Source organism: Lynx rufus, unplaced genomic scaffold (assembly GCF_022079265.1).
Source record: "Lynx rufus isolate CCGP_SWC_20201006 ecotype Redwood Valley unplaced genomic scaffold, mLynRuf1.p SCAF_2, whole genome shotgun sequence".
NCBI lineage: Eukaryota > Metazoa > Chordata > Mammalia > Carnivora > Felidae > Lynx > Lynx rufus.
The window spans coordinates 129,866,036-129,881,934 of NW_025814834.1; the positions used below are offsets into that span (position 1 = coordinate 129,866,036).

Sequence of the window (15,899 nt, forward strand, 5' to 3'; positions counted from 1 at the left end):
CATTTTCAGGGTTATTCTTAGACATAATATATGTAAAGTCCCTAAAAACAATGCCTAACAAAGAGAAATACAATGAATGGGAATATAAATATATATATAGCCACCCCCTGCAAATATTCAAATAGGGTTAACACTTAAATGTATAATGATCGTGAGATAAGGTTCCTGTATAATAATTTATAACTTCAGATTTTAAAAATCGTATTTGTCACACTAATTTAAATTACTGCTGCAAGTGTGAAGTGAAATTACATAGAGCAGTTCCAACAATAAAGTAGAGCTGAATAAAGTAGAGCTGACTATGGAACTAATTATGGTTTCTGAAAGGGGAGACGTAATAGGCTATTTTTATACCTTCCTCACAGATACTCTGTAGATACAAGGATCCAGGATGCCTGTGGTGGCACTTGCACTCATTTTGCACATAAATGAGAACTTCTTTCTCCAGTGAACACAGTTTGCCTGCACCACTTCCCTGAGGGAACAAAAAAAAAAAAAACACACAAGAAATTACTATTGATGACAGATTAAAAAAAGCGCACACTCTTTCACTCAGGTCTGTAATGCAGAAGTGGTAAAGTAAAAGACCATATTTGGAAACATGAAGAAAACACATCTTAACAATGTGATCTGAAAATCTCTAGTTTTAATTATCCACAGAAACTTAAAAGTGAAATTACTTATCAATTTAATCAATATAAATTGAAACTTCACTACTCATTCATTCGGCACATAATACATGCCTATTTTAGGTGTGCTGGCCATGTGCTAGGTGTTTGAAATATGAAGATGAGAATGACCACATTCCTAACCTTGGAGGGCTTATAGTTGACAGTACGAGAGACAGAAATATAAACAAATAGTTATTCTGAAATAAACTGCTGTTACAGTTTTATTCCTGTAAAGGAATATGTTGTGCTTTAAGGAACTTGGTTGTTCCTGTCACTGAGATCATTAACATATCAGGAATCAGAGGCAATATTAAAAAAAAAAAATCCCTGTATTTTACTTAAAAAAAAATTACATAAAAACTTCTACAGATTTCAAGTTGAGGGCATGTATTAACCTCTGTTCCCTCTCCAAAACATTCTATGTTAATTTTTAAGGCATCATTTAGCAAGGACAAAGAGAATCAGAAAGACAAAAATAAACGACCAGGGATGAGGAAGTGATAGTGATTTAGCAAATCCAAGAAAGCTGAACATTAAGCTAGTTACTAGTGAAGCCAAGAGCAGGTATCTTAGGCTTGTGATGAAGTAGAATGAAGGAGAGACAAATGGCAGAAGAACTGACTGAAAGGTGTTTTAGAAAGAGACCCTCAGGGGCGCCTGGGTGGCGCAGTCGGTTAAGCGTCCGACTTCAGCCAGGTCACGATCTCACGGTCCGTGAGTTCGAGCCCCGCGTCAGGCTCTGGGCTGATGGCTCGGAGCCTGGAGCCTGTTTCCGATTCTGTGTCTCCTTCTCTCTCTGCCCCTCCCCCGTTCATGCTCTGTCTCTCTCTGTCCCAAAAATAAATAAAAAAAAAAAAAAAAAAAAAAAAAAAAAGAAAGAGACCCTCAGATTTTCCTGACTCCTACAGAAGACAGATTTATTTTCCTGATGAGGTAAAACAGGGAGATCTCTGTACTACCTGACTTGAGGGCAGGTATTGAAAATGGCACCACAACATGATCATATTGAGTGGGGGGTTGGTGGGGGGGTAAACAGGATGAAAGATAACTTACTGAATGCTGAGACTTCCAACCTTTGTCCCCTAACCTGGCTCCTCAGAATATATTCTTTGACAAGATATAGGAAGAACAATCTCTGGGGAATTACAACCAGCCCCAAAGAAAAGCTCTAATGAGATGTATGTTGACGGTGACAAAATTGCTCTGTCTGCTCAATCTACAGTAAATACCTGAGTCAATGAACACTCTCCACATGTACAAAGCTGCTGAGCAACTTTTGCTGCCTCATAGTTAAATATGAGCAGCCACTTGAGGAAAGTCTCTTAATATGAACAAACTGAGACCAAAATGAATAGAAAAAGGCAACCAAATCTATGCTGGAAGAAGAAAAAAGAGTCTCAGAGAGACAGAAACTGCATCTACCATAAAAGAATAGGATGCTATAAAGCAGGGTATATAGAGAGCTAAAAAGTACTCATGGAAATCAAAACTATTGTGCTTAATATTCTATTTGTCATTCCATATCCACTCTACTCTTCTCTGTGGCCCAGGAGCCTGGTCTTTAAGGACTACATCAACCAGGCTCACTTGCACTCTGTCACTGAATGTAGTGAAGGGACAAACACCAGGATAAAGGGTAGGAGAGAGAAGGTGGCATGTTTATTCCACTGGCTCTTTCCCTGTCAGACCATGTGGGAAATGGGTAAATGATTAGGGATTGCAGTTTTCCACAGTATGTCCACAGAAGTTAGACTCTAAACTATATGCATTTATAACTTTGTTAAAATAAAAACCAAACCAACAAATTAAGAAACACTGTCAATCGAGTGCCTGGGTGGTTCAGTTGTTTAAGTGTCTGACTCTTGATTTTGTCTCTGGCCATGATCTCACAGTTCATGAGTTGGAGCCCCACATCAGGCTTCACGTTGACAGTACGGAGCCTGCTTGGGATTCTCTCTCTCCATCTCTCTCTGCCTCTCTCTCTGTCCCTCCCCCACTTGTGCACAAGCACACTCTCTCTCTCAAAATAAACAAACTTAAAAAAAACCCACAGTGTCAAGTACTGGAAAATCTGAAAATGAGAACAAGAGTACGTAACAGTGCAAGCTATTTTTCCCCTAACTGCCTAAAAAAACCAAAACTGAAGGTATCTTAAGGTGTTATTCAGACAGTTATTCTAGAAATTATGTCATATGTACAAAAAGTCCATTGATACTAACTGCAAAACTCTAAAACTTTGTTTATGTTCTACTTTTCATTTGTTTATGAAGTAATAATAATTCCTCAACAATACTAATTACAGAAACACATCTTTAGATTTTTATCTAGTTTAAAACACCTTATAAGGCAGCAGACTTTACATACCAAATAGTATATGCTATCAGTTACACAAATGGGCAGTTTTAGCCTGAGTAATAAAAATAAAGGAAGTCAGGGCACCTGGGTGGCTCAGTCAGTTAAGTGTCTGACTCTTGGTGTTGGCTCAGGTCATGATCTCATGGTTTGTGAGTTGGATCCCCACATTGGACTCTGTGCTGGCAGTATGGAGTCTGCTTGAGAGGGAGTCTCTCTCCTCTCTCTCTGCCCTCCTACACACGCTTGCTCACTCTCTCTCTCAAAATAAATAAATAAATAAATAATAAATAAAAGAAGTCAAGTGAACTCTGTGAGTGTTTGTCTTAAAAAACAAACAAGCAGGAAGGGAATATTTACAAGAAATACAGATCTAGTTTATCTAGAGATTAGAGGAAGTCTTGTGGGTCTGGGGAGAGATTAAAAAACAGCAGAGCATCATAAATTTGGGCAGATAACTGAAGTTATGGTATAGAACAGAGATGGAGAATATGTTTTCATAAAATATGTGACATTGAATCTTAAAGGAAAAAATACACCTCCATAACCCTCTGTTCCCACCTACTTACTACCACTCTTTCCCTTCAGGTCCAAGCTCCTTGAAGATGATACTAATGACGATGATGACAACAATGACAACATTTATGAGTGCTTGTTACACACCAGGCATTGTTGCAAATACCTCACATGTATTAAGTCATTTAATCCTCAAAACAACTTATGAGGAAGGTACCATAAGGTCCATTTTACAGATAAAAGAATGAGGATAAGGGGTAATTAAATGATTGTCCAAGGTCACTCAGCTAAAAAGGGTTGGAACTAGAATTTGAAGAACTGCCTATAGTGTAGACATTTTCCATTTCGTCATTTCTCAGTTACTTTTCAATCTCCCTTAAGAAGGCCTCTATCCTCCAGAACTCTACTGAAACTGCTTACTAGTGAGCAGCTAGTTGCTAAATCTAATTGGCTCTTGTTTTTAGCATAGTTGACTCCTCTTATACATTCTTGAAATACTCTAGTCCCTTTCTATTTCTGTGACTATTTCTTTTCATTTTCTACTTCTGCCTCCTTAAAATATTGATGTTCACTAAGGTTCTACATTCTTAGCTTTCTTTTCTTTTCACTCTTACGGCCTTAATTACTATGTGTATACTAAGAACATACAAACGTAAAGTCTTTGCCTTTAGTCCTTGGATTCATATATCTACCTACTCACTGGCAATTTCCACCTAGTACTTCTAGTCTCTAGGTAAAGCTTTAGGCCTTTGACCTTTGTCCAACAGGATGGTTGTCCATCAGTATGACTAGTTAAACTAGTAAAATGGTTTGCCCAGGTGCATATGTGACAGGGACTGCCAGTTGCTTATTCAATATGCAGTCTCTTCTCTTCCTTAAAAACAGAAACGTGATTTTATTTAGAATGGCAATGTGTCCATTTAAAAGACTGCACCTTCCCATTTCTCTTACAGCTAGAGATGTGCTTTTACAAGCCAATAAGATATAATTGAAGGTTATCTGATATGACTTCTGTAAAGGCACAGGAAAGGTAATTGCTTTGTGTCTTTTTACGCCTCTTTCCTTCCTCTGCCTGGAAAATGTCATGATGATGGTAAGAATGTCAATAGCCATATTGGGCCACAAGGCTACCTGAAGGAAAAGCCATGTGACAGTGGTACACAGAGACAAAGGAAAATGGGTCCAAATAATCATGTACCCTGGATGGTCTCCCTTCAAAGTTCTTAAGTTTTATTATTTAAAGTGCTTACTTTGGACTTTGTTATATACGGCTAACTAAATCCTAACTAATAGAGCCTACGACCAATCATGTCCAAATAACAGAATCTGCAGAGTTCAAATGTCACACATTGTGGTAGGTGCTCAGGAATCCCAGAGTCCTGTTCTCTTCATTTAATGTTTACTTATTTATTTAGAGAGAACAAATAGGGGAGGGGCAGAGAGAGAGGGAGGGAGAGAGAATCCCAAGCAGGATCCAGCTATCAACACAGAGCTTGAGGTGGGCTTGATTCCATGAACTGTAATCAGAGATCAAGAGCTAGACACTTAACTGACTGAGCCACCCAGACACCCTTGCCCCTCATTTAAAATTACTCTGGGGGCACCTGGGTGGCTCAGTCGGTTAAGCATCTGACTCTTGCTTTTGGCTCAGGTCATGGTCTTGTGGCTTTGTGGGTTTGAGCCCCACACTGGGCTCTGCATTGGCAGCACAGACCCTGCTTGAGATTTTTTCTCTTTCCCTCTCTCCCTGCCCCTCCTGCACTTGCACTGTTTGTCTCTCTCAAAGTAAACTTAAAAAAAAAAAAAAAACTCTTAAAAAAATAAAATTATTCTGTAGAGTGAGACAGTGGAAAATGAGGTACCCAGACTATATCCTCTCAAAAACAATGGAAACTAATATAATTGGTTTCATTTCTCCAAAGGAAACTAATTAATAAAGCTCCAGTAACCAAATCTGAAGAAATGGAGACCCACAGACTGCTTGACAAAGAATTCAAAATAATCATCTTAAAGCAGTGCAATGAGCTGCAAGACAACACTGACAGACAATGAAAACAAAATCAGGAAAGTAATACATGAACAAAAGGAGAAGTTCAATGAAGAGAAACTATAAAAAAGAAAAAGTCTGGAGCTGAAGCACATAAGGTCTGAACTGAAAAATTCAACAGTGAGCTTCAATAGTATATTTGATCAAGCAAAAGAATCAGTGAGCTTGAAAAACAGGTCCGTTGAAATTACCTATTTGGAGGAACAAAAAGAAAAGAACAAGAAAGTGAAGAGAACCTCTGAGACTTACAGGAAAGCATCAAAAGAACCAACATAAGCATTACAGGAGTTCTAGAAGGAGAAGAGAAAGACAAAGGGGCAGAAAACTTATTTAAAGAAATAATGAGGGCGCCTGGGTGGCTCAGTCGGTTGGGCATCCGACTTCAGCTCAGGTCATGCTCTCACAGTCTGTGAATTCAAGCCCTGCGTCGGGCTCTGTGTTGACAGCTCAGAGCCTGGAGCCTGCTTTGGATTCTGTGTCTCCCTCTCTCTCTGCCCCTCCTCCACTCACACTCTGTCTCTCTCTCTCTCTCAAACATAAACATTAAAAAGAATTTTAAAAAATAAATAATGGCTGAAAATTCCCTAAATCTGGGTAAATAAATATCCAGATTCATGAAGCCTAAAAGACCTCAAATAGGTTGAACATGAAGAGTTCTACAGCAAGACACATGACAATTAAATTATCAAAAGTTAAAGACAGAGAGAATTTTGGAGGCAGCAAGAAAAAAGCAACTTGTTATATACAAGGGAACCCCCATAAAACTAAGGAGGATTTCTCAGCAGAAACTTTGCAGGTCAGGAAAGAGTGAGATGATATAGTCAAAGGACTGAAATACAAAACTGCCGACCAAGAATACTATACCTGGAAAAACTGTCCTTTAAAAATGAAAGAGAAATAAAGACCTTCTTATATAAAACTGAGTAAGTTTGTCACCATTAGACTTGCCTTACAACAAGTGCAAAACAGTTTTTCAAATTGAAATGAAATGACACTAAACAACAACAAGAAACTATATGGAAGTATAAATCTCACTGGTAAAGGTAAATATCAACAAATTCAGAATAATATAATATTGTAATAATGGTGCATAAGTCACTTTTAATACGAGTATAAAAATTAAATGATGAAAAATATTAACAATAACTACAACCACAAAAATTTGTTAATAGATACATACGGTAAAAAAAAGTAAATTCTGACATCAATAACAAAATCTGTTGGGGGGGACATAGAAGTGTCAAGTTTTGGTAGGCAATTGAACTTAAAGAGCAGACTGTTATGAGAAGTTTTATGCAAGCCTCATGGTAACCACAAAGAAAAAAATCTACAGCAAATACAAAAAAGATAAAGAATCAAAGTATATCACTACCAAAAAATCAGCAAGTCATATAGGAAGACAGCAAGAGAGAAGAGAACCATAAAAACAGAAAACAATGAACAAAATGGCCATATTAAGTCTTTACTTATTAATAATTACTTTAAATGTAAGTGAACTAAACTCCCCAAAAGGTATAGAATGGCTGCATAGGTAATACAAAAACAAAACCCCAAACAAGACCCAACTGTATGCTGGCTATAAGAGACTCACTTTAAAGTACACACATGGACTGAAAGTGAAAAGGTAGAGAAAGATATCCTATGCAAATGGTAGCCAAAAGACAGCACAGGTGGCTATATTTATATCAGACAAAATAGACTTTAAGTCAAAAACAAAGACGAGGTCATTATTTAATGATAACAGAGTCAATTCAGCAGGAAGCTATAACAATTATAAATGTAAATGCACCCAACATCAAAGCACCTCAATATATGAAGTAAATATTGACAGATCTGAAGGGAAAAATAGACAACAATATAATAATAGTAGGAGATTTCAATACTCCACTCTATACGGGGACCTATAATAAATAGATCATCCAGACAGAAAATCAGTAAGGAAACAGCAGAACTGAACAACACCATAGACCAAATGGACCTTAAAGACATATACAGAACTTTTTACCCATCAGCAGAAGAATATATTTTTTTTCCTCAAGTGTACATGGAACATTCTTTAGAGCGGATTACATGTTAGGTCACAAAATAAGTAACCAAATTTTAAGAAGATCTAAATCATTACAAATATCTTTTCCAGGGGCGCCTAGGTGGCTCAGTCAGTTAAGCATCCAACTTCAGCTCAGGACATGATCTTGCAGTCTGTGCGTTTGAGCCCCATATCGAGCTCTGTGCTGATAGCTCAGAGTCTGGAGCCTGCTTCGGATTCTGTGTCTCCCTCTCTCTCTGCCCCTCCCTCACTTGCACTCTGTCTCTCAAAAATAAATAACCATTAAAAAAAATCTTTTCCAACCCTAAGGAATGAAACTAGAAATCAGTAACAATAAGATGGGAAAATTCATTAATACATGAAAATTAAACATAGACACTTTTCCAAAGAAAACATGAGATGGCTAATACACACATGAAAAGATGCTCAACATCACTCATCATCAGAGAAATACAAATCAAAACCACAATGAGATACTACCTCACACCTGTCAGAATGGCTAAAATTAAAATTCAGGAGACAACAGATGTTGGCAAGGATGAGAAAGGGGAACGCTTTTGCACTGTTGGTGTGAATGCACACTTGCGCAGTCACTCTGGAAAATAGTATGGAGGTTCTTCAAAAGATTAAAAATAGAATTACCCTACTACCCAGCAATTGCAATACTAGGTATTTATTCAAAGGATGCAAAAATGCTGACTCAAAGGGACACATGCACCCCAATGTTTATAGCAGTGCTAGCAACAATACCCAAATTATGGAAAGAGCCCAAATGTCCATTGACAGATGAATTGATAAAGAAGATGTGGTATATATATACACAATGGAATACTACATGGTGATCAAAAAGAATGAAATTTTGCCATGTATAACAACGTGTGTGAAACTAGAGTGTGTTATGCTAAGTAAAATAAGTCAGTCAGAGAAAGACAAATATATTATTTCACTCATATGTGAAATTTAACAAACAAAACAGATGAAGGACCCTTGGGTGGCTCAGTCAGTTAAGCGTCCAACTCTTGATTTCTGCTCAGGTCATGATCTCACAATCATGGAATCAAGCCCCACACTGGGTTCTGTGCTGGGTGTGGGGCTTGCTTAGGATTCTCTCTCTCTCTGCCCCTCCCCTAATCACACTCTCTCTCTCAAAATTAACAAACAAACAAACAAAAACAAAACAAAACAGATGAACACATGGGGAAGGGAAGGAAAAATAAAAAGAGAGGGAGGCAAACCATAAAAGATTCTTTAAAAATTTTTTTTAATGTTTATTTACTTTTGAGACACACACACAACACATGAGCGGGGGAGAGGCAGAGAGAGAGAGGGAGACACAGAATGTGAGGCAGGTTCCAGGCTCTGAGTTGTTAGCACAGAGCCTGATGTGGGGCTTGAACTCATGAACTGTGAGATCATGACCTGAGATGAAGTCAGACACTTAACCAACTGAGCCACCCAGGTGCCCCAAACCATAAAATATTCTTAAATACAGAGAACAAACTGAAGGTTGCTGGAGAGAAGGTGGGTGGGGGAATGGGCTAAATGGGTGACGGGCATTAAGGAGGGCACTTGTTGGGATGAGCACTGGGTGTTATATGTAAATGATGAATCACTGGGTTCTACTTGTGAAACCAATACTACACTATATGTTAACCAACTTGAATTTAAATAAACTAAAAAAAAAGGTGGGAAAATTAATTCATACATGAAAACTAAACAATGACCCTGAGTCAAAGAGGAAATTGAAAGAGAATTTAAAAACAATCTCAAGACAAATGTAAACTAAAACACAACATACCATAACTTATGGATTGTAGCAATCCATGCAGTACTAATAGGGAGGTTTATAGCAATAAATACTTTAAGAAAGAAGAAAGATCTTAAACAACCTAACTTTACACCTCCAAACTAGAAAAAGAACAAGCTAAGCCCAAAGTTAGTAGAAAGGAGAAAATAATAAAGATAAATATAACATAAATCAAACATAAATCAAATAAAGAACAGAAAAAATCAACAAAAATAAGAGGTGACTTTTTGAAAAAAGTAAACAAAATCAAAGAACCCATAGCTAGACTAAGAAAAAAAAAAGTCAAATAAAATCAGAAACGAAAAAGGAGACATTACAACAGATATTTCAGAAATAAAAAGAAACAAGGGACTATAATGAACAGTTATATGCTAACAAGCTGGGTAACCTAGAAATCAATAAAGTCCTAAAAGCATACAATTTACTAAACCTGAATCAAGAAGAAACAGAAAACTTGAACAGACCAATAATAAATAAGGAGATTAAATCATGAATCAAAAACTTTTGAACATAACAACAAAAAGACCAGGACCAGACAGCTTCTTGGGTGAATTCTACCAAACTTTCAAAGGAGAATTAATACAATCCTTCTTAAACTCTTTCAAAAAAATAGAAGAGAAATCACTTTGAAATTCATTTTGAAGCCAGCATCACTCTGATACCAAAGCCAAAGACACCACAAAAAGAGAAAGCTAAAGGCCAATATCCCTGATGAATACAGATGCAAAAATTCCTAATAAAATACTAGCAAACTGAATTAACAACACATTACAAGGATCAATCTATGCAAATCACTGTGATAAACAACAGTAAAAGAGTGAAAGATGAAAAACCACATGATCATCTGAGTAGATGCAGAGAACCATCACAAAATTCAACATCCACTCATGATAAAGACTTTCAACAAAATTAGTAGAGTAGGAACTTACCTCAATAAAGACCATATAAAGGGACGCCTGGGAGGTTCAGTCATTTAAGTGTCTGACTTTGGCTCAGGTCATGATCTCATGATTCGAGCGTTTGAGCCCCAAGCTCAGAGCCTGGAGCCTGCTTCAGATCTGTGTCTTCCTCTCTCTCTGCCTTCCCCCACTCAGGCTCTGTCTCCCACTCTCTCTCTCTCAAAAAGAAACATTAAGAAAAAAAAAAAAGACCATATATGAAAAGCCCACAGCTAACATCGTAATCAATGAGGAAAAACTGAAAGCTCTTACTCTCAGATCTAGTAGGATACAAGGATGCCCTCTCTCACCACTTCTATTCAATGTAGTACTGGAAATCCTAGCCAGAGCAACTAGTGAAGAAAAGAAATAAAAGACATCCAAATCAGAAAGAAAGAAGTAACATCAGCTCTATTTGCAGATGACATGATCATGTATAGAGAATACCCTAAAGACTCAAGAAAAAAACTGTTAGAAGAAATAAACAGATTTAGTAAATTTGCAGGATACAAAATCTAAATAAGAAAAAAAAATCTGTGGTGTTTCTATACACAAACAGCAAACTACCCTATTCAATGGGATTCTTTACTGAAGCAGAAAAAAACAACCCTAAAATTCCTATGTAACCATAAAAGACCCCCAAATAGCCAAAGCAATCTTGAAGAAGAACAAGGCTGGAGGTATCAAACTTCCTGATTTCAAAATGTACTATAAAGCCACAGCAATCAACAGTATGGTATTATGAAAATAAAACAAAACAAAACTAGAAATATAGACCAGTGGAACAAAATAGACATCCCAGGAATAAATCCACCCACTAACACTCAAATGATCTTTGACAAGGGTGTCAAGGAAACACAATGGAAAAAGGCCAGTAATATTGGGAAAACTGGTTATTCACATTAGAAGAATGAAATTGGAACGTTATCTCACACCGTATACAAAAATCAACTGAAAATGGATTCTTAGGTCTTTAACATAAGACACGAAATAGTAAAACTATTAGAATAAAAAGCAGCGAAAAAGCCTTAGAACTTTTTTTTAATGTTTGTTTATTTTTGACAGAGAGCGCACGCGCGCGCACACACACCCATGGGGGAGGGGAAGAAAGAGGGAGATACAGAATCTGAAGCAGGCTCCAGGCTCCAAGCTGTCAGCACAGAGCCAGATGCAGGGCTTGAACCCATGGAGCACGAGATCATGACCTGAGCCGAAGTCAGATGGCCAACTGAGCCACCTAAGCACCCCAAGCCTTTTTCCTTTTTTTTAATTAAAAAAATTTTTAAAAATATTTATTAAAAAAAATTTTTTTAATGTTTATTTTTGAGAGAGAGAGACAGAGACAGAGCACGAGTGGGGGAAGGGCAGAGAGAGAGACACACACACAGAATCCTAAGCAGGCTCCAAGCTGTCAGCACAGAGCTCGATGTGGGGCCCGAACTCACAAACTGTAAGATCATGACCTGAGCCAAAGTTGGCCGTTTAACCGACTGAGTCACCCAGGTGCCCCAAAAATATTTATTTATTTTTGAGAGAGAGAGAGAGAGAGAGAGAGAGAGAGCGCACAAGAGGGGTAGGGGCATAGAGAGAAGGAGACAGAATCTGAAGCAGGCTCCAGGCTCTGAGCTGTCAGCACAGAAACTGAGGCTGGGCTCGAACCCACGAACCATGAGATCATGACCTGAGCCAAAGTTGGATGTTCAAAACTGACTGAACCACCCAGGTGCCCCCCAAGCTTTTTTTTTTTTTAATGTTTATTTACTTTTGAGAGAGAGAGAGGGGGAGAGCGAGTGGGGAAGGGGCAGAGAGAGAGGGAGACAGAATCTGAAGCAGGCTGGGAGCTGTCAGTGCACACAGCCCAACATGGGGCTTGAACCCATGAACTGTGCCACCCAGGCACCCCGAGAAAAAGCATTTTGACATTGGTCTGGGCAATGAGTTTTGGGGTATGACACCAAAAGCACAGGCAACAAAAGCAAAAATAGACAAGTGTGATTGCATCAAGCTAAAAAGTTTCTGCAGAGCAAAGGAAATATCAATAGAATGAAAAGGAAACTTATGGAATGGAGAAAATATTTTCCAACCATGTATCTGATAAGAGGTTAATATCTAAAATATATCAGAAACTCCAACTCAGTGGCAAAAATAAACACACACCCATACAACACAATAAATGAGCAAAAGATGTGAATAGACATTTCTTTTTTTTTAATGTTTATTTATTTTTGAGAGAGAGAGAGAGACAGAGTATGAGCAGGGGAAGGGCAGAGAGAACAGGAGACATAGAATCTAAAGCAGGCTAGGAGCCTTAAGGTTTTTTTTTAATGTTTATTTATTTTTGACAGGGATTGGGGGGGGGTGAGGGGGAGGGACAAAGAGAGAGGGAGACACAGAATCTGCAGCAGGCACCAGGCTCCAAGCTGTCAGCACAGAGCCTGATGCGGGGCTTGAACTCATGAACTGCGAGATCACGACCTGAGCCGAAGCCAGATGCTTATTAACCAACTCAGCCACCCAGGCCCCCCCTGAATAGACATTTCTTAAGTGAAGATATGATATATGAGAAGGTGCTTGTAATCACTAATCATCAGGGAAATGCAAATCAAAACAATTAGATATCACCTCATGTCTGTTAGAGTGGCTATTATCTAAAAGACAAAAAATAAGTGTTGGTGAGAATGTGGAGAAAAAAGACTCCTCCTACATGGTTGATGGGAATATAAGTTGGTATAGCAATTATGAAAAATGGTATGGAGTTTCCTTAAAAATTAAATATAGAATTACCATCAGATCCAGCAATTCCACTTCTGGGTATATATATCCAAAGGAAATGAAATTGGCATCTTGAGATATCTGTGCTTCCATGTTCATTGCAGCACTGTTCACAATAGCTTAGGCATGGAAACAACCTAAGTGTCTGTTGAGGTATGAATAAAGAAAATATCACACACACACACACACACACACACACACACCTACACACCCATGCACAAATATTCAGCCGTAAAAAAGAAGTAAATGTAGTCACACAGGGGAGGGTAGAGGACATGCTGCCAAATGAAATAAGTCAGACATAGACAAATACTACCTGACCTCACTTATATATAGAATCTAAAATAGTGGAACTCATAGGAACTCAGAATAGGATGGTGGTATCCAGGAGTTGGAAAGTGGGGAAATGGGGACGATGTTGGTCAAAGCGTACAAAATTCAGTTAGGCAAGATGAATAAGTTCTGGAGATCTAATGTACAGCATGGTGACCACAGTTAACAATGCTGTATTGCATACTTCAAATTTGCTAAACGAGTACACCTTAAATGTTCTCACCAGAAAAAAAACAGGCACTTATGTGAGGTGATGGATAAGCTAATTAGCTTGTTTGTGGTGGTCATTTTATAATGTATACATAAATCAAAACATCAAGTTGTACCTCTTAAGCATATGTAATTAATTTGTCAATTACACTTCAATAAAGATAAAAATTAAAATTATGGATGAAATGCTTTTATATTTTTACACATATTGTACATATTTTTCATTACCCGTGTAGCCTTACCCAATGAAGCCACAAACAAGCTCAGATCCACAATCCACTTGCTGGGAATTAAGGCACTATCCAGACATGTGAATACTGTCTCCCAAGTAGTAGACTGATATATATGTTAGGACTCTGGAATAGGTTCTTATGTGAAAGTAAGAAAGTTTAGTGAGCTAAGAGATCAGGTTTGCACGAATGAGGGCTATGAAAAGTGTGCCTGATCATTAATTAACTCATAATGTCACACAATAAAGAATCCTTATTGGAGGAGAAATCCAGAAAGCTGAAGACAGAAAATAAGAGCCCAGCCTAACTATACTCTTGACAATACACTGCCAACCACAGTAAACGCTCGATAAATATTGACTAAATGAGTAAATGTCATGAATCAGTCACAAATAAACACACAATTACTTCACAGTTATTCTTAAACCAACCCCTTTCCTGAATCTAGCACAACTACCCTAATTCAGTCCCTCAACAGCTCTTTCTTGAAATATGGCAACAGCCTCCTACATGGTCCCTACTCAAATCTACCTTCCTCATTGCTACCAGAGAGCTCCTTCTAAAACACAAATTTGATAATGTCATTCCTGTTTAAAATCCTTCACCGCTTTGCCGTATCTTAGAGGATCAGCTCCAATCTCCTTAACATGGCCATGAGGAGGTCCTTGCTTATCTTTAGTCTCTTGACCCTTTCTGTCTCCTACTACTTATTGTTCCCCATTTGCTTCACACTATTTCTCATTTGTATGCCTTGTTCATGTTTCCTTTCCTTTGTATGCCATCCACTCTCCCTTTCAACTCTGACATTTACCAGTTTAATTCTTACTCACGCAGTCATTACCTGCTCTAGGAATCCTTCTCCAACTCAGCCTTCAGGTGAAAGCTCGGTGTCATGTATGGCGTGGTTTGCCCTAGTTCCCTGTATACCTCAGGGAACCATTGGGTGTCCTAGAGGACTGCCACCCAGGGGAGGAGTGGGCAAGAACTGGCAGAGTTGGCTTTCTCCATCATTCCATTCAGTCCTCATCTCCCAGGACATGGTCCTTTCCTTTCCTTTCCTTTTTTCTCTGCCTTGTTTCTGGCAGATGCTCCCATGATTACATATATTTCAAATGAACCAATATTTTAAATTAATTTTAAAAAGTTGTAAGCTTAAAAAATAGCTGTCTTTGCCCCTTTTTTTAATTTTTTTTTTCCAACGTTTATTTATTTTTTTTGGGACAGAGAGAGACAGAGCGTGAACGGGGGAGGGGCAGAGAGAGAGGGAGACACAGAATCGGAAACAGGCTCCAGGCTCTGAGCCATCAGCCCAGAGCCTGACGCGGGGCTCGAAGTCACGGACCGCGAGATCGTGACCTGGCTGAAGTCGGACGCTTAACCGACTGCGCCACCCAGGCCCCTTTGCCCCTTCTTAATAGGAATTCAAGTAGAAATAGATATGACAACTTAATTAATCTTTTTTGATTTTATAACATCAGAGTAATAGCCCTGGAGTATTAAACAATTTCTCTAAATTAAAAAAAAATTGTGTGCCCAAGACAATTATTCAGAATTTTTTTGTGATAATCTTCAGTGTGTATACACAAATACGAATATACATGCACATACACACAGCTGCCAGAAAGCTGTCCAAACTATACAAACAAAAAATAAGTGGCAAAGCTAGTTCGTGACAGTTTGTTATACTGATGGGTTACCATGGAAACAAACTCAGACTACTTGGCAACTGAGACAAAAGTCACATTAGTAATGTTTTCCGTTATGTGAGTCATTAACTTCCTATGAGTTTTATATGGTTGCTTACCCACTTTCAAGAAACAAAGAAAGAGAATAGGATTTGTGTTGAAACTGTGGAGAGTCAAGTATTTCCAAGATAAATGATAAAGTTGCTGATTGTGAAATACACAAGGACTTAAAAGAAGATAAATGTTGCTATGGACATTGTTTATGCTTCAATAGTCAAAAAAATCTAAAAA

The 15,899-nt window shown here is 38.1% G+C and overlaps 1 protein-coding gene across 3 annotated transcripts in view; it reads right to left on the reverse strand.

The window, feature by feature from the left end:
* Positions 1-15,899, reverse strand: part of EEIG2 (EEIG family member 2) — a 94,788-nt gene that overhangs the window by 45,725 nt on the left and 33,164 nt on the right. For all 3 annotated transcript variants that reach the window (XM_047083147.1, XM_047083148.1, XM_047083149.1), the window contains exon 2: positions 355-475. In XM_047083147.1, coding sequence (XP_046939103.1) covers positions 355-475 — 121 coding nt within the window. The remainder of the gene's footprint in view (positions 1-354; positions 476-15,899) is intronic.